This window comes from Cnephaeus nilssonii, assembly GCF_951640355.1.
Source record: "Cnephaeus nilssonii genome assembly, chromosome: 20".
NCBI classification, from domain to species: Eukaryota; Metazoa; Chordata; class Mammalia; order Chiroptera; family Vespertilionidae; genus Cnephaeus; species Cnephaeus nilssonii.
Window position 1 is genome coordinate 38,840,006 of NC_137091.1, and position 21,708 is coordinate 38,861,713.

The window sequence follows — 21,708 nt, forward strand, 5'->3', positions numbered from 1 at the left end:
GTGCCCAGGCAGGGACTCTGAGGATGAGACAGAAGCCAGGCCAGTATCCAGCTCTGCCTGTCTGAACTCTCACAGATGCTCCATGAACACCCTTACGTGGATATGGGACAACTGAAGCATGTCACCCCGTGTGACACCTGGGGTCAGAGCATGTTCCTGTAGACCAGGGCCTGGTGTCAGCATGGGAGGAGGGCACTGTCCCAGGGATGAGCTGTCCCAGGGATGAGCCTTTACCCTCGTGCAGTCAGGAGGGAGGACAGGGCTCTCCTAACAGCGAGGGGTCTTGAGACAGCAGAGGGGTAACATCTGGGTTCCATCTTGACTGAAAGAAGTCCATCTCCGAGGCCTGACGTGACTCCTTGCTTTCAGTAAAATTCCGTAGTTGAAACCAACCTAACCGCATCCTTAAAGGAAAGAATGTAGGATAATAACAACCTTTCTTGACATCATGTTCTGCAAAATAGATTTCTGTCAATTGAATGGTAGCTAGAATATTTGCACAAGCATTATTCTACAGGCCCTTTGGGTGGTCCACTGACCATGGAAAAACCCTGGACTACCCCGGGACCAGCCGCCACCAGATGAGGCTCATGGAACAGCTTACCTCATCCTCATGCCCAAGCCCTGCACCCACCCCAAGGCCCCCATACAAGCCATCCACAGGAACCCCTCGGGGAGCTCCACTTCTCTTTTCTGGTCGATTCCCTTGTGCATAAGCTTCCCGCCCCCCCCCCCCCCAATAAATTCTATTTGCTTGAGATTGTTCTGGGTTCAGTGCTCAGTTTCTTGATGCTGAGACTCAAAGACCAGGCATTCAAGGTCCTGTAACATCCTGACCCCCATTGATTTCCCAAATATCACAGCCCTCCCCATCCCTACCATGTGAGTGATGTCTCATCTCCCCAGGACACGGGCCGCAGTCTGTATCCTTCCTCTTCTCACAGAGCCCTGACCTGGCAGAAATCCCAGGTGGAGTTACTACCATGGGAAAAGGGAGCCCACCCTGACCTCAAAGGAATCAGGGGATGTCTCCCATTGCTAAGGTACCTGGTCTATGGGACACTTTCCTGTGGTCCCTGAAGATATCTCACCAGCCCAAGGTGTCCTGGGGAACAAGGGGGACTTCCCATGCAGGATGGGACAGGAGAACCCAGGATCTGGGGGTTCTTCCATCTCAGAGGGGCTGAGGGTCCCACGGGGGCCTCTTCTCCCCTAACAGAGGGACCCACAGGATCCCTGGTTGACATTTCACGTGGAGCTGCTCCAGATCCTGGGCCCTGTGGGGAGGCCTAGAGCAGATGACAGAGAGGGACACAGATGACTTGGATGCAGTGCCCCAATGCTGTGATGGGGACACACATAGGGGATTCTCAGGACCAGTCCTTCAGGCTGGCACACTCTTCTGTAAGCCTCAAGAGACTCCTCACCAGGCCTTTCCTTGGAAATCTCAGGGACAATGAGCTTCTCCTAAAACAGCATATTCCCCTGGGGGGGCAGTTCCCCTGACACTAGATCAGGATTTCTCTGGACAATGCCTGTCCTCTCCCTGCACTCACCCTGCCCTGGGAAGAAGTCAGGCAGCCTGAGACCCACCGTGACTAGCCACTCAGCCTGGAGGTCAGAGTCCACCTCTCCCAGGTCTCAGGGTCAGCTCTCAGCATCTGGAGCCTGGTCAGCATCCCTGGCTCTGTCCCTGACATTGGCTGCAGGTCTCCTTCATGACCTCCAGGTGGCAACATTGAGACACACAGACAGCACACCGGAAATGCACACAGGAACCTGGCTTTGGCTAAGGAGGTGCAGAAGAGCCTGATTTCCATCCCCTGCTCCAACAGGCCTCTGGGCTCCTCCCTAGTTCCCGGCTCCTTCTAGGGGCCTTGGAGTACCTGCTCTCTCAGGGGTCTCAGTGCTGCCGCCCCACCCCATGGTTGGCACCACCCATGAGGAAGGCAGGGTGACCACAGGAAAGCCCCCCAGGCAGAGGAGGGACAGAGGCTGCTCCGACCATCAGGAAGCACATGGACAGGCCCTGAGCCACAGCTCAGCCAACAGGCATAGAGAGGGAGGGTCTCCTTGAAACCTTGAGTCCTAGGACCGGGGAGCCCACAGCCATCTAATCTGACCACCAAGCACAGTCCTCACTTGAGAGGACACACAGGACACCTACACCTTCACCCCGGGAACTTCAGGTCCTTCTGAGACACCTGGTCCTGGGTGTCTGTCCGGGAAGCAGGGGCCAGGCAGGTGACAGCTAGAGACAGAGAGGGAGTCCCCTCCCCTGTCATCATTCAGCTGACCCCTCTCTCACCCCAGAGTCACCTCTGTGGCCCTCCTGCTGGGAGGAAATCCAACCTTCCCAGCGCATTTGAGAACACAGGGAAGACCCAGATGAGTGTCCGGGTCACAAATGGAAGGAATCCCCAGGTTTGGGGCCTCCTGGAGCTCTCTGTGTTGGTGACAGACCCAAGGCCTCTCCACAGCAGAGGCCAGGGCTGTGTGCAGAGTCTCAGGTCCACCTGTCCAGTCAGAATCTGCATTTGAACAGGATCTGGAGACCCTCTCTGTGCACAGGAGAGGGGGAGCGGCTGCCCCACCCACACAGCATGGGTCTCAGCCTGGCGGGTATCCACCTTAGCTGGGCAGCTGCTGAAGCAGCGTTTCTATGGTGCCACGTGGGCATCGCAATCTTTACCAAGTTCCACAGGTGATTCACATGCACGATGGTGATGACATCCCTGTGACAAGAGTTCCTGATGAGGCCCCTAGGCTCCTGCTCTGAAGGAAAAATCCCAAGTGATGAGAGGGGGCTCTAGGGGATGCCTGAGACCCACACACCCCAACATTCCAGGCTTGTGTTTGTTCCAATAGGACGTGTGTGTCTGTGTGTCTGTGTGTCTGTGTGTGGTGGATAATCAAAGAAACCGAAGCTTCAGCAGTTCCCAGGAAACAGAAAAGTAGACAGAAGGAAAAGGGAAGGAGGGGACAGGGGACTCGAGAATGAGAGGGAAGGGAGAAGGAGAGAACTAGGGATAGACGCCGCCCCCTCCCACGTGACCGGGAAGCATTCCTGCCTTGGGAGGAGGTTCAATGCACTGGAAGGAAAAAAACAGCAGATCCCACGCAACCAGAACAGAGGTGCCTGGGAGTATTCTCCCAGCTCTTCTCACAGAGGGAGGGATACAACAGACAGCAGACACCATGAAGTCCCCCTCAGCCCCGGTGCACAGAGGGAGCATCCCCTGGCAGGGGCTCCTGCTGGCCGGTAAGGAGGGGACAATACCTGGGGGTGGACAGGAAAAGGGGAGACAGAGACTGGCTGGGGTCTCCTGTGAAGCACAGTGCTCTGAGAGGGGACAGAGGGCTTCTGTTTGGACCTGAGGAGAGAGGATAAGGGAACAGAGTAGGTTGGGGGAGGGGGCTCAGCAGCAGGACAATCCCATGATCTAGAAGGGGTGAGGGGCAGGAACACCTTGACTGCTGTGTGTTTCTAAAGTTAATAATTTCTGAACAATAAGTTTTAGAAACCAATGACAATAATCACAATTTATGTCAGGAGGCAAAACACTTAACCAGGGGTGCTAAACCTTACCACCAAGCTCAGAAATGGGCAGATACCTCCCAGGAGGTGCAGGACCCTGCAACCCTCACTCATTCACCCACAGGTGCTCACAGCCTGCTGCAGGCACTGGGGGTGCAACACGATCAGACAAGCCCCTGCCCCCATGGAGCTCATGTTCTATGGGAGGAGGCATACAAGGGAAGATCTAGATGAGATGTCAGGTCCCCCCTAGTGTCATGCAGGGAACAGCCCGGGGACAGGTCAGAGAGTGAAGACAGAGGTCTTTAGAGGAGGTCATCAGGGAAGGGGTCTCCCAAGGACACCCCTGAGTGTCAGCAGGGGTCTGAGGGCAGACACCTGGGTAATAGTATTCAAAACAGAAGAAATAAGGTCAGAGGTGCTGAAGTCATGGTGGCCATGCTGCTAACCTTGACCAACGGAGACACACACGCACACACACACACCAAGACTGAGAGATGAAGAGACATATTGATCAACTTCTCTCTTCCCTCCTAGCCTCACTCCTAACCCTCTGGAGCCTGCCTACCACTGCCCAGCTCACTATTGAATCAGTGCCGCCCAATGCTGCCGAAGGGAAGGACGTGCTTCTCCGGGTCCACAACCTGCCTGGATTTCTTGGAGGCTATGTCTGGTTCAAAGGGCAAAGTGTGGACAGCGACCTTCAAATTGCATCATATGTAATAGATGCTCAAGAAATACACCCAGGACCTGCATACAGCCAAGGAGCGACAATATACCCCAATGGATCCCTGCTGTTGAAGAAGGCCACCCTGAAGGACACAGGGAACTACACTCTACTAGCCATAAAAGGAAATTTTCAAGGTGAAATAGTAACTGGACAGCTCCGTGTATACCGTGAGTGATTGCTCTCTGACCTCTGGGTATCGGGTGGGGTATATTCTACTGCACACACAGGATTGACATCCCTGGACTCTGTCTCCATCCCCCTCTGCATCATGTCCCAGGTTGGGTTTGGGCATTTAGTGCAGGACACACCCAGTGGAGACAAACTTCCTAAGGTCAGAGTTCCCCTCCCGGATTCCAGCCCTGCAGACATTCTCCACAGAGAGAAGGACCAGTCTGATGGGAGTGACTCAGCAGAGGGAGACCAGTCTTATCCAGGCCCCTGGGCCCCTCCCCATGACCATGACCCTGAGACAGGCTCTGCAGGGATCGGTCAGGGCGTGGACTCAGGGGCCCCTAGGATCCTCACACAGAAGTTCAGCCCAGTCAGTCCCTCCCCAGACCTTTGATCCCAGGCTTCTGATTCCAGGGACTTTGGGGAGCCCATGCCATGTTGGATTTGGTTTGTGGGCAGGGCTGACCGGGAGCAATTACTTCCCAGGTGCCCAAGTCACAAGGCTCCTGAGCTGGTCACCAGCCAGAGCTCAGCCCCAAGAGCCACATCTGGGCAAGGACGGAGCCTGGCCCTTCACCTGAGACTGTGTGTGGAGAGCACAGATGGACAAGGTGGCCAGGCATTTGGCTAACTTCCCTGGGGGACTTAGAAGAGTCCAGAGAAAGGTCAGCATCCTCAGGAAGGAAAAGAGGAGAGATGATGCTTGGGGGTGTGTGTGTGGGGGGGGTGAGGGCAGCTCCTCATCCACCAGGGATCAGCCCAGGATTTAGGTCAGAAGCTGTGAATATTTTATTGACAACCTGGCAGTCAAATATTCATCCTCCTACATTGAGAGGAAACCGAGGCACAGGGAAATACAGTCACTAAAGCGGAGTCCCACAGACCATGAGCAGCTGATCAGAGTCACCTCAGGTCTGTCTGCAGCCAGATCCCTGTCCTCTCCTCCACTCCAGGGGCCTATTAGGTGTCTGTGGTTCCCTAGACCAACCATTGGTTCAGATCCTTTCTTCTTAGGGGTCCTCAGCTCAGAGGGAGAGATTCTGGTCTGGGGAAGGAAAGGAAATGGAGAATTAGTCTGTTTTTATGCTAAAACAAAATTACCTGCAGTAACAATCAGAGTCAGTGCTGGGAACGCCCAGGCCTTCCCCTCAGGTGGCTGATCCACGCCTCCCTGCACTCCCTCCCTGCACTGAACTTGAAACCACTTATTTGCTTCCTGTGTGTTGGTGTCACGCTCACTGGATATAAAGGAAAGGACTTTGCCTTCTCACTCCTCACTCTACACCTGCAACCAGTTCAGGGACCTACGTGTAACAAACACCCAATTGCTTTTGATGAATTAGGAAGAAATAAATGGTGAACAAATGAATGAATGATTCCAAATCTCTTCAGAGACTGGAACCTGGCTGCCGAATCCTTGGAATTCTGGTCACATGGGACAGGCTCCCTGTCCATCTAGGGGCTGAGACCCATGTCTCAGGCCCTTTGCTGCTCTCTAGAGAAATAGTCATTCCTGCCCTGGCTGGTTTTGCTCAGTGGACAGAGCATTGACCTGTGGTTTTGCTCAGTGGACAGGGCATATACCTTGGTTGCAGGCCTGATCTCTGGCCCTAGTTGGGGCGCCTGCAGGAGGCCATCAATCAATGTGTCTCTCTGGCATTGATGTTTTTTTCTCTCTCTATCCCTCCCTTCTACTCCCTCTAAAAATCAATGGGAAAAATATCCTTGGGTGAAGAGTAGCAACAACAAAACAGAGAGAGAGAAAGAGAGAGAGAGAGAGAGAGAGAGAGAGAGAGAGAGAGAGAGAGAGAGAGAGAGAATAGTCTTTTTTGCTATTGGTCTTAGGCTCCTAGGTATTAATAATACTTTTCACATATGAAATACTTTAAATTCCTTTCAAGTTTCTTTCATAACCACCAAACACAAACGGTCCACAAGGGCCAGAATGTCAGCAATCCATGCTCCCCTCTTGCTGTCCATCACCCCTTCTGCATCTGCATCTGCACAAGTCCTCCCCTGCCCTCAGCAGAGGGAGAATGACCAAGGGCAGAGCACATGGTTCTGCTGCCACAGTCAGCTCCTGTCTGTCCCTTCACTCTTTTCTAGCTCATTCCTTGGACTCTGCTCTGTCATTTATTGGCTCACTGGCGCATGTCAGTCACACTTACCTGGGAAGGCCTGACCCAGCTCTTGGCCCCGGGGCCTGAGTAGTCAACTGACCACCAGCTTGCTCTTGGATTCCATGCGTAATTTCTGCTCCAACCCCAGTCTCTAGGATGTCCTGGGAAATGGTGCCTCATAGAAACACACTTCAGCTGGGTGATGGAGGTCTGTGCTGCTGAAAGAAGTAGCCCCTGGTCAGCCAGGCAGTCAGCTGTTCAGTGAAGAACCAGGATAGTGCAGGGTGGTCTCTAGCTCCCCATCCTGTGTCTTTCCATGACCAAAGATAGTTAATGGACACCTGAGAAAGTCTGTACTTTTCCTCAGATATAGAGTTTGAGCTCTCAGATCCCCATGTGTTTATCTTGTGATATACTGGCCTGCTTTACTTTCCGCCCCTCTCTCCCCGCCCCCCGCCCCCCACCCCCCGCTTTACTCTTATGAGGACTTAAGTTGGCTGAGAGGTGAGAGGTCCAACTCTGATTGACGATGCCTTTGGAGGAAGCGAAGGTACCACACAGAGCAGTGTTCTCTTTGTTACCTGCACAGAGTTAACCACACCCAACATCACTAGCAACAACTTCAACCCCAAGGGTCTTGATTTGTGTTTTCCTAGTGATAGTGATGTTGAGCGTCTTTTCCTGGGCTTATTGGCCATTTGTATATCTTCTCTGGAGAAATGTCTACTCAAGTGTTTTGCCTACTTTTCAACCCTGGTTATTTGGTTTTGTTGTTGTTGAGTTGTAGGAGATCTTTACATATTCTGGACATTAACCCCTCATCCTATATATGATTTACAAAGTATTTTCCCTCATTCCATACGTCACCTTTCACTCTGTTGATTGTGTCCTTTGATGAACAGTTTTTCATTTTTATCCAGTCCAGTTTATTAGTTTTTTTTTCTATTCTTTTTTTGGGGGGCATGTGTTCTTAGTGTCATATTCAAGAAATAATTTCCAAATCCAATGTCATTAAGCTTTCCTCTATATTTTCTTCTGGGTTTTATAGTTTTAGGTCCTACCTCTAGAGTTAAATCCATTTTGAATTAATTCTTGTTCACAGTATAAGACAATGGTCCACTTCATTCATTTCCTTGTGGATAAAGTTGTTCATCACCATTTGTTGAAAAGACTGTCCTTTTTCCATTGAATGGCCTTGGCTCCTTTATTGTAACCATTTGATCACATAACCGAGGTTTTTATTTCTGGGTCTCTGTTGCATTATTACATGGACTATATGTCTGTCTTTATGCCAGTGACACACTATTTTGGTTACTTTAGCTCTTTAGTAAGTTTTGAAATCAGGAAGTATGAGACTTCCAATTTCATCCTTCTTTTTAAAGATCGTTGCAACCATTTGGGGCCCTTAAAATTCCATATGAGTTCTAGGAAGGATTTTTCTATTTCTGCCCCCCAAAAATCATTGGGATTTTGATGGGGATTGCATTAAATACGTAGGTAGTTGGGGCGGGGGGGGGGGTGTGTCTTCCAATCCATGAACATGGATGTCTTTCCATTTATTTGTTTCCTCTCAAATATGTTTGGTAGTTTTCCATGTATACATCTCCCATGTATTGGTTAAGTTTATTCCTAAGTATTCTATTATTTCTGATGCTGTTGTAAATGGAACTGTTTTCTTAATTTCATTTTGGGATTGTTCATTGTTGTTGTAAAGAAATAGAAATGATGCTGAGTGTTGATTTTTGTCTCCTTCAACTTCACTGAAATCATTAGTTCTAACAGTTTTTTCCCTATATGTGGAATATTTAGGGTTTTCTACATCTAAAATTGTCATCTGTTAAAAGACATAATTTTCTTCTTTCTTTCCAGTTTGTATGCCTTTTATTCCATCTTCTTGCCTGATTGCTCCAGCCAAGCTTCCAGTAGCGTAGAGAATAGAAATGGTGAAAGCAGCATCCTTGTTTTGTTCATGACCTTAGTAATGTTTTCTGAGTTTCTCCACAGGGAGTTATGTTAGCTGTGAGCTTTCATGTGTGGCCTTTAGCATATCAAATAATTTTCTTCTATTCCTGTAGTCTCTGCCTTTTGTTAAAACCTCTTCTCTCTAGAGATGTCCTTCATGGCAATATCCAATCACAGACCAGGAAGTAAAGTCCTGTTCAGATTGAGAAATCCTTTAGATGGAACCTCTCCAGGTCCAAGATCATGAAAACTGGACTGGGCTGTTTTTATTGCCCAATAAATTATTTAACAAGAGGTAGATACTTTTTCACTTCTGTAAAGTTTCCCTGACCCCAGAAATGGACTGAGGTGGTAAGCTTGCCTTCCCCAACATGCATGAAGTTTACATGAGGAGCAGGAGCTGATCTTTTTTGAAATCAAAGAAAGTTCTAGAAAAGGATCAATATGTTTGTAAAAAAAAAAAATTCCACTTGAGAATGAGGTCGCAGGACACAGCCTGGCCCTGCATGCTGACTGGCCCCTGCCTGCCCTGCTCAGAAAAAACTCCACCTGAGAATGAGGCTATAGGAGACATGGGCTGAAAAGGTGTTCCTGGTGTTGCTTATACAGAGATGTCCATGGGGACAGGTCAGGCATCATCCTGGGGTGATCTGGGGTCAGAGAAGAGGTGCAGCCCCCTCTTACACATTGTCACCTGAACAAAATACTCATCCTGCAGAGGTCAGGGCCACCTTCTGGTGCCCTTTACAGAGACCACTGTGGCCTGTGAGTGGCTGACATCTCTGAGGAAGGAGCCTACTCCCAGTCAGTCACCTCCTCTGTTTCTCCACAGAGCCAGTGGGAAAGCCCTCCATCCGAGCCAGCAATGCCACAGTCACAGAGCATAAGGACACCGTGGTCCTGACCTGCCTCACAAATGACACAGGGATCTCCATCCGGTGGCTCTTCAAGAACCAGATTCTACCTCACAAGGACAGGATGAAGCTGTCCAAGGACAACAGCACCCTCACCATAGACCCCGTCAGGAGGGAGGACGCTGGGGGTTATCAGTGTGAGGTCTTCAATCCCGTCAGTTCCAGCAAAAGTGACCCCTTCAGGCTGAATGTGTATTATGGGTAATCCTCCTCGCTTCCTCTATGCTCTTAAGTTCTGAATAATTTTTTCTTTTAAAAAACTATATTTTTATTGATTTCAAAGAGGAAAGGAGAGGGAGAGAGATAGAAACATCAAGGATGAGAGAGAATCACTGATTGGCTGCCTCCTGCACACCCCACACTGGGGATTGAGCCCCCAACTTGGGCATGTGCCCTGACTGGGAATGGAACTGTGACCTCCTGGTTCATAGGTCAACACTTAACCACTGAACCACACCTGCCAGGCTGGATAAATTTTTTCTTATCTGAAAATGATAGCTATGATGCACTTTCTAAATAGGTTCCTTGTGATTAGTCAGTGACAAAGGTGGAAAGTCCTTACAAGACTTGCATTGAGTCAATACATGCTCAAAAATGTGAACTGACATTGTCGTTATTGTTGACTCAAGGTCACATTCCACACCAGAACCCATCTCTGCTTGATCTCAGTTGCACCATCTCCACAGTGGAGGCAACACCGAGTTCCTCAGAGGATGGGCAGTGGTCGTGAAATGACCGGTGGGAGCACGTGATGAGCTCGCAGGAATCTGAGCTCTGTGCCTCCTTAAGGGGGTTGTGTAGATGGCGCCTAGACTCTGACATGGACAATGGGAATAGACAGGAGGTAAGATCGAAATGAAATGCACTCAACACAAACCAATTTGTCCACATCGTCCTTCTCAAAGGTGGGAGGGAAGAGGATCAGAGAGCCCAGGTCTCATGCTGAGACCCTGGGACAAGGTGAAGCCTGGAGTGAAGGAAGTCTCCAGGCAGGTTCCACCCTCATCTACAGACCCCACCACACATCAGCCTACCTGAGAGGTGCCTCCTAAATGGCAATGTGTGAATCAGGGACATGATTCTGCTGTAGAGACAGGGACTTCCTGTGCTGAGACTCAATGATAGAGGAACCCATGCAGGACAAGATCTCTCTCCAAATGAGGTTTCCCCATTGCCACAGAAGATGCACCCCGGCACACCTGCTCATAGGGGATAGCAGCCCAGGCGGATTCATGCTAGAGGTAAACCCCAAAGTCATGGGCATCTCACACTCTCCATGCCTGTTCCAGCTCCTGCAGACTTTGCCCTCCTGGGCAGCAACCCCAATCTTCAGTCTCCAGGGAATGGCTTTCACCTCACTAGGCAACAGGGATCCTGGACACCCAGCCATCCCTGCAGAGGTTGGCCACGTGGGCACCTGTCCTTGTCTTTCCCCTGAACCTCTCAGGGCCCAGGAGGCGCTCCTGCTGGGATCTTCCTTTATTCAGGGGCCCAGGGAACTGCATATCCCTGAACCCCACTTGAAAGGAAGCTGCCCCTACACTCTTCCTGACTCCATGTGGATAGCTGCACACAGGTGGGCACAAATTGCACAACTTCAGGGGGCGCCCTAAGCTAGAAGACAACATCCAGTGCCTATGGGACTCACCAGCGGTACTGACCTCTCTCCTCCACAGGCCTCAGCTCCTCTCACAACTCAGTCATCCTAGTGAGCTCCATTCCCTCTTTCCACACTTGTCTTCAGGGTATAATTGGCCCACCTCAGCATTGCCAGTCTGAGCACAGGGTGGGTCCCTGTTCACTGTGGAAAGCGGAGGGGCCTCATCCAGAAAAGGGACAGGGCTGAGGTCCCCAGGAGAGGAGCACCCCATGTTCCCATCTGGGCAGCTGACTGGTGACTGAGCTCCCACTCAGTCCCTCAGGCCTCCCCAGAGAGGTCCAGCAATCCAACCACATCTCTGGGGAGGGCTCTCGGGGAGGCAGCAGGAGGTTGGGAGGTTCTGATGCAGGGGGATGCCTGTGGAAGGTGCTCAGTGGGATGGAGAGAAACCTGGGGACAGGGCAGGACCTGGTGTGAGGAATGGATAGAAGCAAAGAGAAGGGTGAGGGAGATCGAACAAGCTGCCCCTCATCTCAAAGGCCATGGGGACAGTGAGCTCTGAGGGAAGTGGTGGCATGAGGTCCATCTGGGGCCCTGCCAGGTCTCCCCTCCCAGAGTATGTCTTGGGGACACTGCCCATGGGAGGTGACTTTGCCCCAGCCTGGCCCTGCATGCTGACTGGTCCCTGCCTGACCTGCCTGACCTGTCGGGCCCCATGAATGACTTAAGTTTGGAGGAGCTGAGTCCCTGGGGCACGTATCTGACATATTCATCAGAAAGTGTCCTTCACCAAAAAACCCCCAAACAGCCCGATTTAAAAATGGGCAAAGGACCTGAATAGATACTACTCCAGAGAGGACATACAGATGGCAAATCAATATATGAAAAGATGCTCAACGTTACTAATCATCAGATAGATGCAAATGAAAACCACTGTGAGATATTTCTTCACACCTGTCCGAATGACTATCATCAATAAGTCAACAACCGAGTGTTGGTGAGCATGTGGAGAAAAGGGAAACCTGTGTACTGTTGGTGGGAATACAGATTGGCGCAGCCACTGTGGAAAGCAGTATACAGGTCCCTCAAAAGTTAAAAATGGAACTGCCGTTTAGCCCACTAATTCCACTTCTGGGAATGTATCTGAAGAAAACCAAAACACTAATTCGAAAGAATTTATGGAACCCTATGTTCGTTGCAACACTATTTACAACAGCCAAGATTTGGAAGCAGTCCAACTGCCCATCAATAGATGAATGGATAAAAAAGCTGTGGTACAGCCCAGCTGGTGTGGCTCAGTGGTTACGTGTCGATTCCGGGTCAGAGCATATGCCCGGGTTGTGGGCTCATTCCCCAGTGTGGGGCATGCAGGAGGCAGCAGAAGCCAATCAATGATTCTCTCTCATCACTTCAGAGAGGCCATTAAACCTTCCCCAGACAAAATAATCAGTGCTGGCACCAGGCCAAGCCTTTGGTTGAGGTCTCAAGGGGCTCATAGGGGCTCTTTAAGAACTTGCAAAAGGGGCCGGAAACACCCCATATTTGGGAGACAAAGAAGGTAAAAACATATTAATAGGGAAAATTCCTCCATGTTGAGGCCCAGAATTTGAGAGACATTTTCCTCTGGACCCACGTGTAATAAATGTAACTCCATCTAAGTATTGCTTGGTTCTTCTCCAGTTTTCGGTAACACAATAGCTGTGCATACAGCAGTCCACAAAACACAGAAGTGAAAATCCAAAGCTTATTAATAAATCCATGCTAGTGTTTAACTTGACATTGTTTGTAAATATTGAAATTTGTTTGTTTAAAAATTATGAGAGCATTGGAGCACAACTGCAGTAGCAAGGCTGATGGAGAACCTTTCACCTGAGAGGATGAGACTCTCTCACTCCAGCCTTGCTATGTCTTGGGTCTGTCAGCACCACTCAGATAGCCCCTCTGGTCCCCTAACCTGGGGATTTTTCTATTTGTAACACTCAACCAAGCTGGGCCCATAGCGCCCCCCAGTGACCACACATCTCTCCCAGCACCCAGACTTCTCTACCAGGACACACACCTACATCCGGGGCTCAGATATTCATCCGGATCCCAGACCATCATGGCGGGGCCGAGAAGATCATCCCAGGGCCCAGGCCTCAAACACAGAATTCAGTCTTGTATCAGTTGTATGGTTTTCCATCTGTAACCCAGACCACCACTTCATAACCCAGATGTACAGTTGAGGTACCAGACCGCCCCCGGGGCTCATACCTCCCTCCCCGGTCCGAACTGCCTTCACAGGACCAAGACCTCCATCCAGGGCTCAGACCTCCATCTGGGTCCCAGACCTTTATAGCGAAGACCAGAAAGCCATTTGGGGGACCCAGACTAGAACCCAGTGCCTATTCCCGCTTTGGAGTCTAAATATCAAGGCTAGTCCTCACCACCATTTCATCAACCTGAGGTCCTGCCCTTGAGCCAAACCTTCCACCTGGGCCCATAACGCCCGCTACTGACCACACCTCTCTCTCAGCACCCAGACCTACATCTGGGGCTCAGACCTACATCCGGGGCTCAGACCTACATCCGGGTCCCAGACGATCATTGCGGGGCCGAGAAGGCCAACCATGGTCACAGGCCACAAACTCCGAAAACAGTGTTGTATCAGAGGACTTGGTCTCCAGGGGTAACCCAGACCACTATTCCATAACCCTGATGTCCAGGTGAGGAACCAGACCACCCCCAGGGACTCAGACCTCTCTCCCCGGCCCTCACGGACATCACAGGAACCAAAACTCCATCCGAGGCTCAGACCTACATCCAGGTCCCAGACTATAATAGCAGGGCCAAGAAGATGATCCCGGGGCCCAGGCCTCAAAAACAGAATCCAGGCTTTTATGAGCGGTGTAGCTCTCCATCTGGAACCCAGACCACCATTCCATAACCCAGATGTCCAGGTGAGGTACCAGACCGCCCCCAGGAGCTCAGACCTCCCTCCGGTGCCCGAACTGCCCTCACAGGACCCAGACCTCCATCCGAATCCCAGACCCTCATGGCGGGGCCAAGAAGATTATCCCGGGGCCCAGGCCTCAAACACAGAATCCAGGCTTGTATCAGGGTTGTAGTACTCCATCTGTAACCCAGATCACCATTCCATAACCCAGATGTCCAGTTGAGGTACCAGACCACCTCCTGGGGTTCATACCTCCCATTCTGGTCAGAACTGCCTTCACAAGACCCAGACCTCCATCCAGGGCTCAGAACTCCATCTGGGTCCCAGACCTTTATAGCAAGGACCAGAAGGCCATTCGGGGGATCCAGACTAGAACCCAGTGCCTATTCCCGCATTGGAGTCTAAATATCAAGGCTAGTCCTCACCACCATTTCATCATCCCGAGGTCTTACCCTTGAGCCAAACCTCCCACCTGGGCCCATAGCACCCCCTACTGACTACACCTCTCTCCCAGCAGCCAGACTTACATCTGGGGCTCAGACCTACATCTGGGGCGCAGAACACCTTGGCCGGGCTGAAAAGGTTATCCTGGGGCCCAGGCCTCAAACACAGAATCAAATCTTTTTATCAAAAGTGCAGTTCTCTATCTGTAACCCAGACCACCATTCCATAATCCAGATGTCCAGGTGAGGTACCTGACTGCCCTCAGGGGCTCAGACCTCCCTCCGCTGCCCGAATTGCCCTCACAGGACCCAGACAGCCATCCGGGCCTCAGACCCTCATGGTGGGGCCAAGAAGATTATCCCGGGGCCCAGGCCTCAAACACAGAATTCAGTATTGTATCAGTTGTGTGGTTTTCCATCTGTAACCCAGACCACCATTCCATAACCCAGATGTCCAGTTGAGGTACGAGACCGCCCCCTTAGGCTCATACCTCCCTCCCCAGTCTGAACTGCCTTCACAAGACCCAGACCTCCATCCAGGGCTCAGACCTCCATCTGGGTCCCCATACCTTTATAGCGAGGACCTGAAGGCCATTCGGGGGACCCAAACTAGAACCCAGTGCCTATTCCCGCATTGGAGTCTAAATATCAAGGCTAGTCCTAACCACCATTTCATCATCCTGAGGTCCTGCCCTTGAGCCAAATCTCCCACCTGGGCCCATAGCGCCCCCTACTGACCACATCTCTCTCCCAGCAGCCAGACCTACATCTGGGGCTCAGACCTTCATCCGGGTCCCAGACCATCATTGCGGGGCCCAGAAGGCCTACCATGGTCACAAGCCACCAATTCCGAAAACAGTGTTGTATCAGGGGACTTGATCTACATGGGTAACCCAGACCACCATTCCATAACCTTGATGTCCAGGTGAGGAACCAGACAACCCCTGGGGGCTCAGACCTCCCTCCCAGGCCCGAACTGCCCTCACAGGACCCAGACCTACATCCGGGGCTCACACCTACATCGGGGTCTCAGAACACCTTGGCCGTGTTGAAAAGATTATCCTGGGACCCAGGCCTCAAACACAGAATCAAATCTTTTATCAAGGGTGTAGTTCTCCATCTGTAACCCAGACCACCATTCCATAATCCAGATTTCCAGTTGAGGTAACAGACCGCCCCCGGGGTCCAGACATCCTTCCCTCGCTCAAACTGTCCTCCCAGCACCTAGACCTCCTTCCGGGGCTCAGTCCTCAATCCGGGTCCCAGACCTATATGGCGAGGACCAGAAGGCCAGTCCGGGGACCCAGACTAGAAAAAAGTGCCTATTCCCTTATTGGAGTCTAAATATCCAGCCTAGTCCTGACCACCATTTCATCATCCTGAGATCCTGCCCTTGACCCAAACCTCCGATTGGGCCCATAGCGCCCCCTAGTGACCACACCTCTCTCCCAGCACCCAGACCTAAATCCGGGGTTCAGAATTACATCCGGGTCCCAGACCTTCATGTCGGGGCCGAGAAGGCCAAACCAGGGCTCAGGCCACAAACTCTGAGCAAGGCGTTGTATCAGGGGACTAGATCTCCATGCGTAACCCAGATCACTTTTCCATAACCCAGATGTCCAGTTGAGGTACCAGACCGCCCCCCGGGGCCAGACATCCCACCCCGGCCCTCACAGCCCTCACAGGACCCAGAACTCCATCCGGGGCTCAGACCTACATCCGGGTCCCAGACCCTCATGGCGGGCCGAGAAGATTATCCGGGGGCCCAGGCCTCAAACACACAATTCAGTCTTGTATCAGTTGTGTGGTTCTCCATCTGTAACCCAGACGACCATTCTATAACCCAGATGTCCAGTTGAGGTACCAGACTGCCCCCGGGGCCAGACCTCCCTCCCCGACCCTCATGGCCCTTATAGGACCCAGAATTCCATCAGGGTCAGACCTACATCCTGGTCCCAGACTATCACAGCGGGGCCGAGAAGATTATCCCGGGGCCTAGGCCTCAAAAACAGAATCCAGGCTTTTATCAGGGGTATAGTTCGCTATCTGCAACCCAGACCACCATCCATAACCCAGATGTCCAGGTGAGATACTGACCGCCCCCAGGGGCTCAGACCTCCCTCCGCTGCCCGAACTGCCCTCACAGGACCCAGACCTACATCCAGGTCCCAGACTATAATGGCAGGGCTGAGAAGATTATCCCGGAGCCCAGGCCTCAAACACAGAATCCAGGCTTGTATCAGGGTTGTAGTACTCCATCTGTAACCCTGACCACCATTTCATAACCCAGATGTTCAGGTGAGGTACCAGACAGCCTATGGGGCCCAGAACTCCCTCCCTGGCCTGAACACCCCTCACACAACCCCGACCTCCATCCGGGGCTCAGACCTCCATCCGGGTTGCAGAACACCGTGGCGGGGCTGAAAAGATTATCCTCGGCACAGGCCTCAAACACAGAATCAAATCTTTTATCAAGGGTGTAGTTCTCCATCTGTAACCCAGACCACCATTCCATATCCAGATTTCCAGTTAAGGTAACAGACCGCCCCCAGGCTCCAGACCTCCCTCCCTCACTCGAACTGCCCTCCCAGCACCCAGACCTCCACCCGGGCTCAGTCCTCAATCCGGGTCCCAGACCTATATGGCGAGGACCAGAAGGCCAGTCCGGGGACCCCGACTAGAATAAAGTGCCTATTCCCTTATTGGAGTCTAAATATCCAGCCTAGTCCTGACCACCATTTCATCATCCCAAGATCCTGCCCTTGACCCAAACCTCCGATTGGGCCCATAGCGCCCTCTAGTGACAACACCTCTCTCCCAGCACCCAGACCTACATCCGGGGTTCAGACTTACATCCGGGTCCCAGACCTTCATGTCGGGGCCGAGAAGGCCAAACCGGGGCTCAGGCCACAAACTCTGAGCAAGGTGTTGTATCAGGGGACTAGATCTCCATGCGTAACCCAGACCACTATTCCATTACCCAGATGTCCAGTTGAGGTACCAGACCGCCCCCAGGGCCACACCTCCCTCCTCGACCCTCACGGCCCTCACAGGACCCAGAACTCCATCCAGGGCTCAGACCTACATCCGGGTCCCAGACTATCATGGCGGGCCGAGAAGATTATCCGGGGGCCCAGGCCTCAAACACAGAATCCAGGCTTTTATCAGGGGTGTAGTTCTTTATCTGTAACCCAGACCACCATTCCATAACCCAGAGGTCCAGGTGAGGTACCAGACCGCCCACAGGGGCTCTGAGCTCCCTCTGCTGCCCAAACTGCCCTCACTGGACCCAGACCTCTATCCGGGTCAGACCCACATGGCGGGGCCGAGAACATTATCCCGGGGCCCAGTCCTAAAACACAGAATTCAGTCTTGTATCAGTTATGTGTTTCTCCATCTGTAACCCAGACCACCATTCCATAACCCAGATGTCCAGTTGAGGTACCAGACCACCCCCTCGGGGCTCATACCTCCCTCCCTGGTCAGAACTGCCTTCACAAGACCCAGACCTCCATCCAGGGCTCAGAACTCCATCTGGATTCCAGACATTTATAGTGAGGACCAGAAGGCCGTTCGGGGGACCCAGTCTAGAACCCAGTGCCTATTCCCGCATTGGAGTCTAAATATCAAGGCTAGCCCTGACCACCATTTCATCAACCTGAGGTCCTGCCCTTGACCCAAACCTCCGATTGGGCCCATAGCGCCCCCTAGTGACCACACCTCTCTCCCAGCACCCAGACCTACATCCGGGGTTCAGACTTACATCCGGGTCCCAGACCTTCATGTCGGGGCCGAGAAGGCCAAACCGGGGCTCAGGCCACAAACTCTGAGCAAGGTGTTGTATCAGGGGACTAGATCTCCATGCGTAACCCAGACCACTATTCCATAACCCAGATGTCCAGTTGAGGTACCAGACCGCCCCCCGGGGCCAGACCTCCCACCCCGGCCCTCACAGCCCTCACAGGACCCAGAACTCCATCCGGGGCTCAGACCTACATCCGGGTCCCAGACCCTCATGGCGGGGCCAAGAAGATTATCCTGGGGCCCAGGCCTCAAACACACAATTCAGTCTTGTATCAGTTGTGTGTTTCTCCATCTGTAACCCAGACGACCATTCCATAACCCAGATGTCCAGTTGAGGTACCTGACCGTCCCCCGGGGCTCATACCTCCCTCCCCGGTCTGAACTGCCTTCACAAGACCCAGACCTCCATCCAGGGCTCAGACCTCCATCTGGGTCCCAGACCTTTATAGCGAGGACCAGAAGGCCATTTGGGGGACCCAGACTAGAACACAGTGCCTATTCCTTCATTGCAGTCTAAATATCAAGGCTAGTCCTGACCACCATTTCATCATCCCGAATCCTGCCCTTGAACCAAACCTCCCACCTGGGCCCATAGCGCCCCCTACTGACCACACCTCTCTCGCAGCATCCAGACCTACATCCGGGTCCCAGACCATCATTGTGGGGCCGAGAAGATTATCCCGGAGCCCAGGCCTTAAACAGAGAATCTAGGCTTGTATCAGGCGTGTAGTTCTTTTTGTGTAACCCAGACCACCATTCCATAACCCAGATGTCCAGGTGAGTTAGCTGACCGCCCCCAGGGCCTCAGACCTCCCTCTGGGTCCGAAGTGCCCTCACAGGACCCAGACCTTCATCCGAGTCCCAGACCATCATGGCGGGGCCGAGAACATTATCCCGGGGCCCAGGCCTCAAACACAGATTCCAGTCTTTTATCAGGTGTGTAGTTCTCCATCTGTAACCCAGACCACCATTCCATAACCCAGATGTCCAGTTGAGGTACCAGACCGCCCCTGTGACCCAGACATCCATCCCTGGCTAGAACTGCCCTCCCAGCACTCAGACCTCTATCAGGGGCTCAGAAATCCATCCGGGTCCCAGACCTATATGGCGAGGACCAGAAGGCCCTTCAATGGACCCGGACTAGAACCCAGTGCCTATTCCCTTATTGGAGTCTAAATATCCAGTCTAGTCCTGACCACCATTTCATCATGCTGAGGTCCTGCCCTTGACCCAAACCTTCCACCTGGTCCCATAGCGCCCCCTAGTGACCACACCTCTCACCTAGCACCCAGACCTACATCTGGGGTTCAGACTTACATCCGGGTCCCAGACCTTCATGTCGGGGCCGAGAAGGCCAAACCGGGGCCCAGGGCACAAACTCGAAACACAGTGTTTTATCAGGGAAGTAGATCTCCATGCGTAACCTAGATCACCATTCCAGAAACCAGATTTCCAGGTGAGGTACCAGACCGCCCCCAGGGGCTCAGACCTCCCTCTGCAGCCTGAACTGCCCTCACAGGACCCAGACCTCCATCCGGGTCCCAGACCATCATGGCGGGGCCGACAAGATTTTCCCAAGGCCCAGGCCTCAAACACAGAATCCAGGCTTGTATCACGGGTATAGTTCTCCATCTGTAACCAGGACCACGATTCCATAACCCAGATGTCCAGGTGAGGTACCAGACCACCCCCAGGGACCAGACCTCCCTCCCTGGCTGGAACTGCGCTCCAAGCACCCAGACCTCCATCTAGGGCTCAGACCTCCAACCGGGTCCCAGACCTTTATGGCGAGGACCAGAACCTATTCCGGGGACCCAGACTAGAACCCAGTGCCTATTGCCTTATTTAAGTCTAAATATCCAGGCTAGTCCTGACCACCATTTCATCATCCCAAAGTCATGCCCTTGACCCAAACCTCCCACCTGGGCCCATAGCGCCCCCTACTGACCACGCCTCTCTCCCAGCACCCAGACCTACATCCTGGGCTCAGACCAACATATGTGTCCCGGACCTTCATGTCGGGGCCTAGAAGGCCAACCCGGGGCCCAGACCACAAACTCCGAACACAGTGTTGTATCAGGGGACTTGATCTCCATGCGTAACCCAGACCAATATTCCGAACCCAGATGTCCAGGTGAGGTTCCAGACCGCCCCCAGCGGCTCAGACCTCCCTCCCGGGCCAGATCTGCCCTCATAGGACCCAGACCTCCATCTGGGGCTCAGACCTACATCCGGGTCTAAGACCTTTATGGCGAAGACCAGATGCCATTTCGGGGACCCAGTCTAGAACCCAGTGCATGTTCATTTATTGGAGTCTAAATATCCAGGCTAGTACTGACCACCATTTCATCATCCCGAGGTTCTCCCCTTGACCCAAACCTCCCACCAGGGCCCATGTGCCCCCTACTGACCACACCTCTCTCCCAGCACCCAGACCTACATCCAGGGCTCAGACCTAAATCTGGGTCCCAGACCTTCTTGCAGGGCTGAAACTTCCAACCAGGGCCTAGGCCACAAACACCAAACACAGTGTTGTATCAGGGACTAGATCTCCATGCAGAACTCAGACCACCATTCCATAACCCAGATGTCCAGGTGAGGTACAAGACCGCCCCCAGAGGCTCAGATCTCCCTCACTGGCCAGAACTGCCCTCACAGGACCCAGACCTCCATCTGGGGCTCAGACCTACATCCAGTTCCCAAACCATTATGGCGGGCTGAGAAGATTATCCCTGGGCCCAGGCCTCAAACACAAAATCCAGGCTTATATCAGGGATGTAGTTCTCCATCTGTAACCCAGACCACCATTCCATAACCCAGATGTCCAGGTGAGGTACCAGACCGCCTCTGGGGCCCAGACCTCCTTTCCTGGCCCGAGCTGCTCTTCCAGGACCCAGGACTCCATCCGGGGCTCAGACCTGTGAAGTCTGCCTCTAGATCTTCAAAGGGAGCCTTCCCACAGTGTTGAATTCCTATCAGCCCTACAGGACCCTGTCTTGCATTGTTCTGTGCACAGAGGAGGCAGTGCTGAGAGGCTGAGGCACATAAGGAGGGGAGATGGGCAATTAGATAGTATCTGCTTAACAAGGCTTCTAGAGCCGTCTTCCCTAAATGGGTATTACTCTTTGAGCTAACTGTCCTGGAAAGTAGACCCTATGATCTGGGAATATCCACCAACCTTCCTTTGCCCTTTTACCCACTTCTTATTGGGCCCATTCTTCTTCATGAGGGGTGTATTTTGGAGGTTCAGATAATTCAGGAACCGGCATGAAGTACGATGGTGCCGCCTGCTCCTTAGCAGCTAGCCTTTGCCTCTGTGTCTGCGCGACGGTTCCCTTCTGACACTGAGTCTTTTCCTTTTTGGTGTCCTCTACAATGAATGACTGCTCCTTCCTTGGGCCCCCAGACTGCCTCTAGTAACTTCAAGATCCCATTCTGATTTTTTTATTCCTTTTCCTCCGGCCATCGGAAGCCCCCTTTCCTTGTATATG

At 52.5% G+C, this 21,708-nt stretch overlaps 1 protein-coding gene across 1 annotated transcript; it reads left to right on the plus strand.

Moving 5' to 3' along the window:
- Positions 1-3,038: 3,038 nt before the first annotated feature.
- On the plus strand, positions 3,039-12,802 carry LOC307092624 (cell adhesion molecule CEACAM8-like). The gene is made up of 3 exons (XM_079759958.1): positions 3,039-3,262; positions 4,076-4,435; positions 9,354-12,802. Exons 1-3 carry the CDS (start codon positions 3,088-3,090, stop codon positions 9,638-9,640), a joined length of 822 nt encoding a protein of 273 aa, XP_079616084.1. The 5' UTR covers positions 3,039-3,087; the 3' UTR covers positions 9,641-12,802.
- Positions 12,803-21,708: the final 8,906 nt, after the last annotated feature.

Excerpts from the sequence above, each read along its gene's own strand:
- LOC307092624 (XM_079759958.1), top strand. The coding sequence starts at position 3,088 with ATGCACTGGAAGGAAAAAAACAGCAGATCCCACGCAACCAGAACAGAG. Across the intron at positions 3,263-4,075 it reads GCAGGGGCTCCTGCTGGCCG|CCTCACTCCTAACCCTCTGG; the intron begins GTAAGGAGGGGA and ends CTTCCCTCCTAG. Across the intron at positions 4,436-9,353 it reads TGGACAGCTCCGTGTATACC|AGCCAGTGGGAAAGCCCTCC; the intron begins GTGAGTGATTGC and ends GTTTCTCCACAG.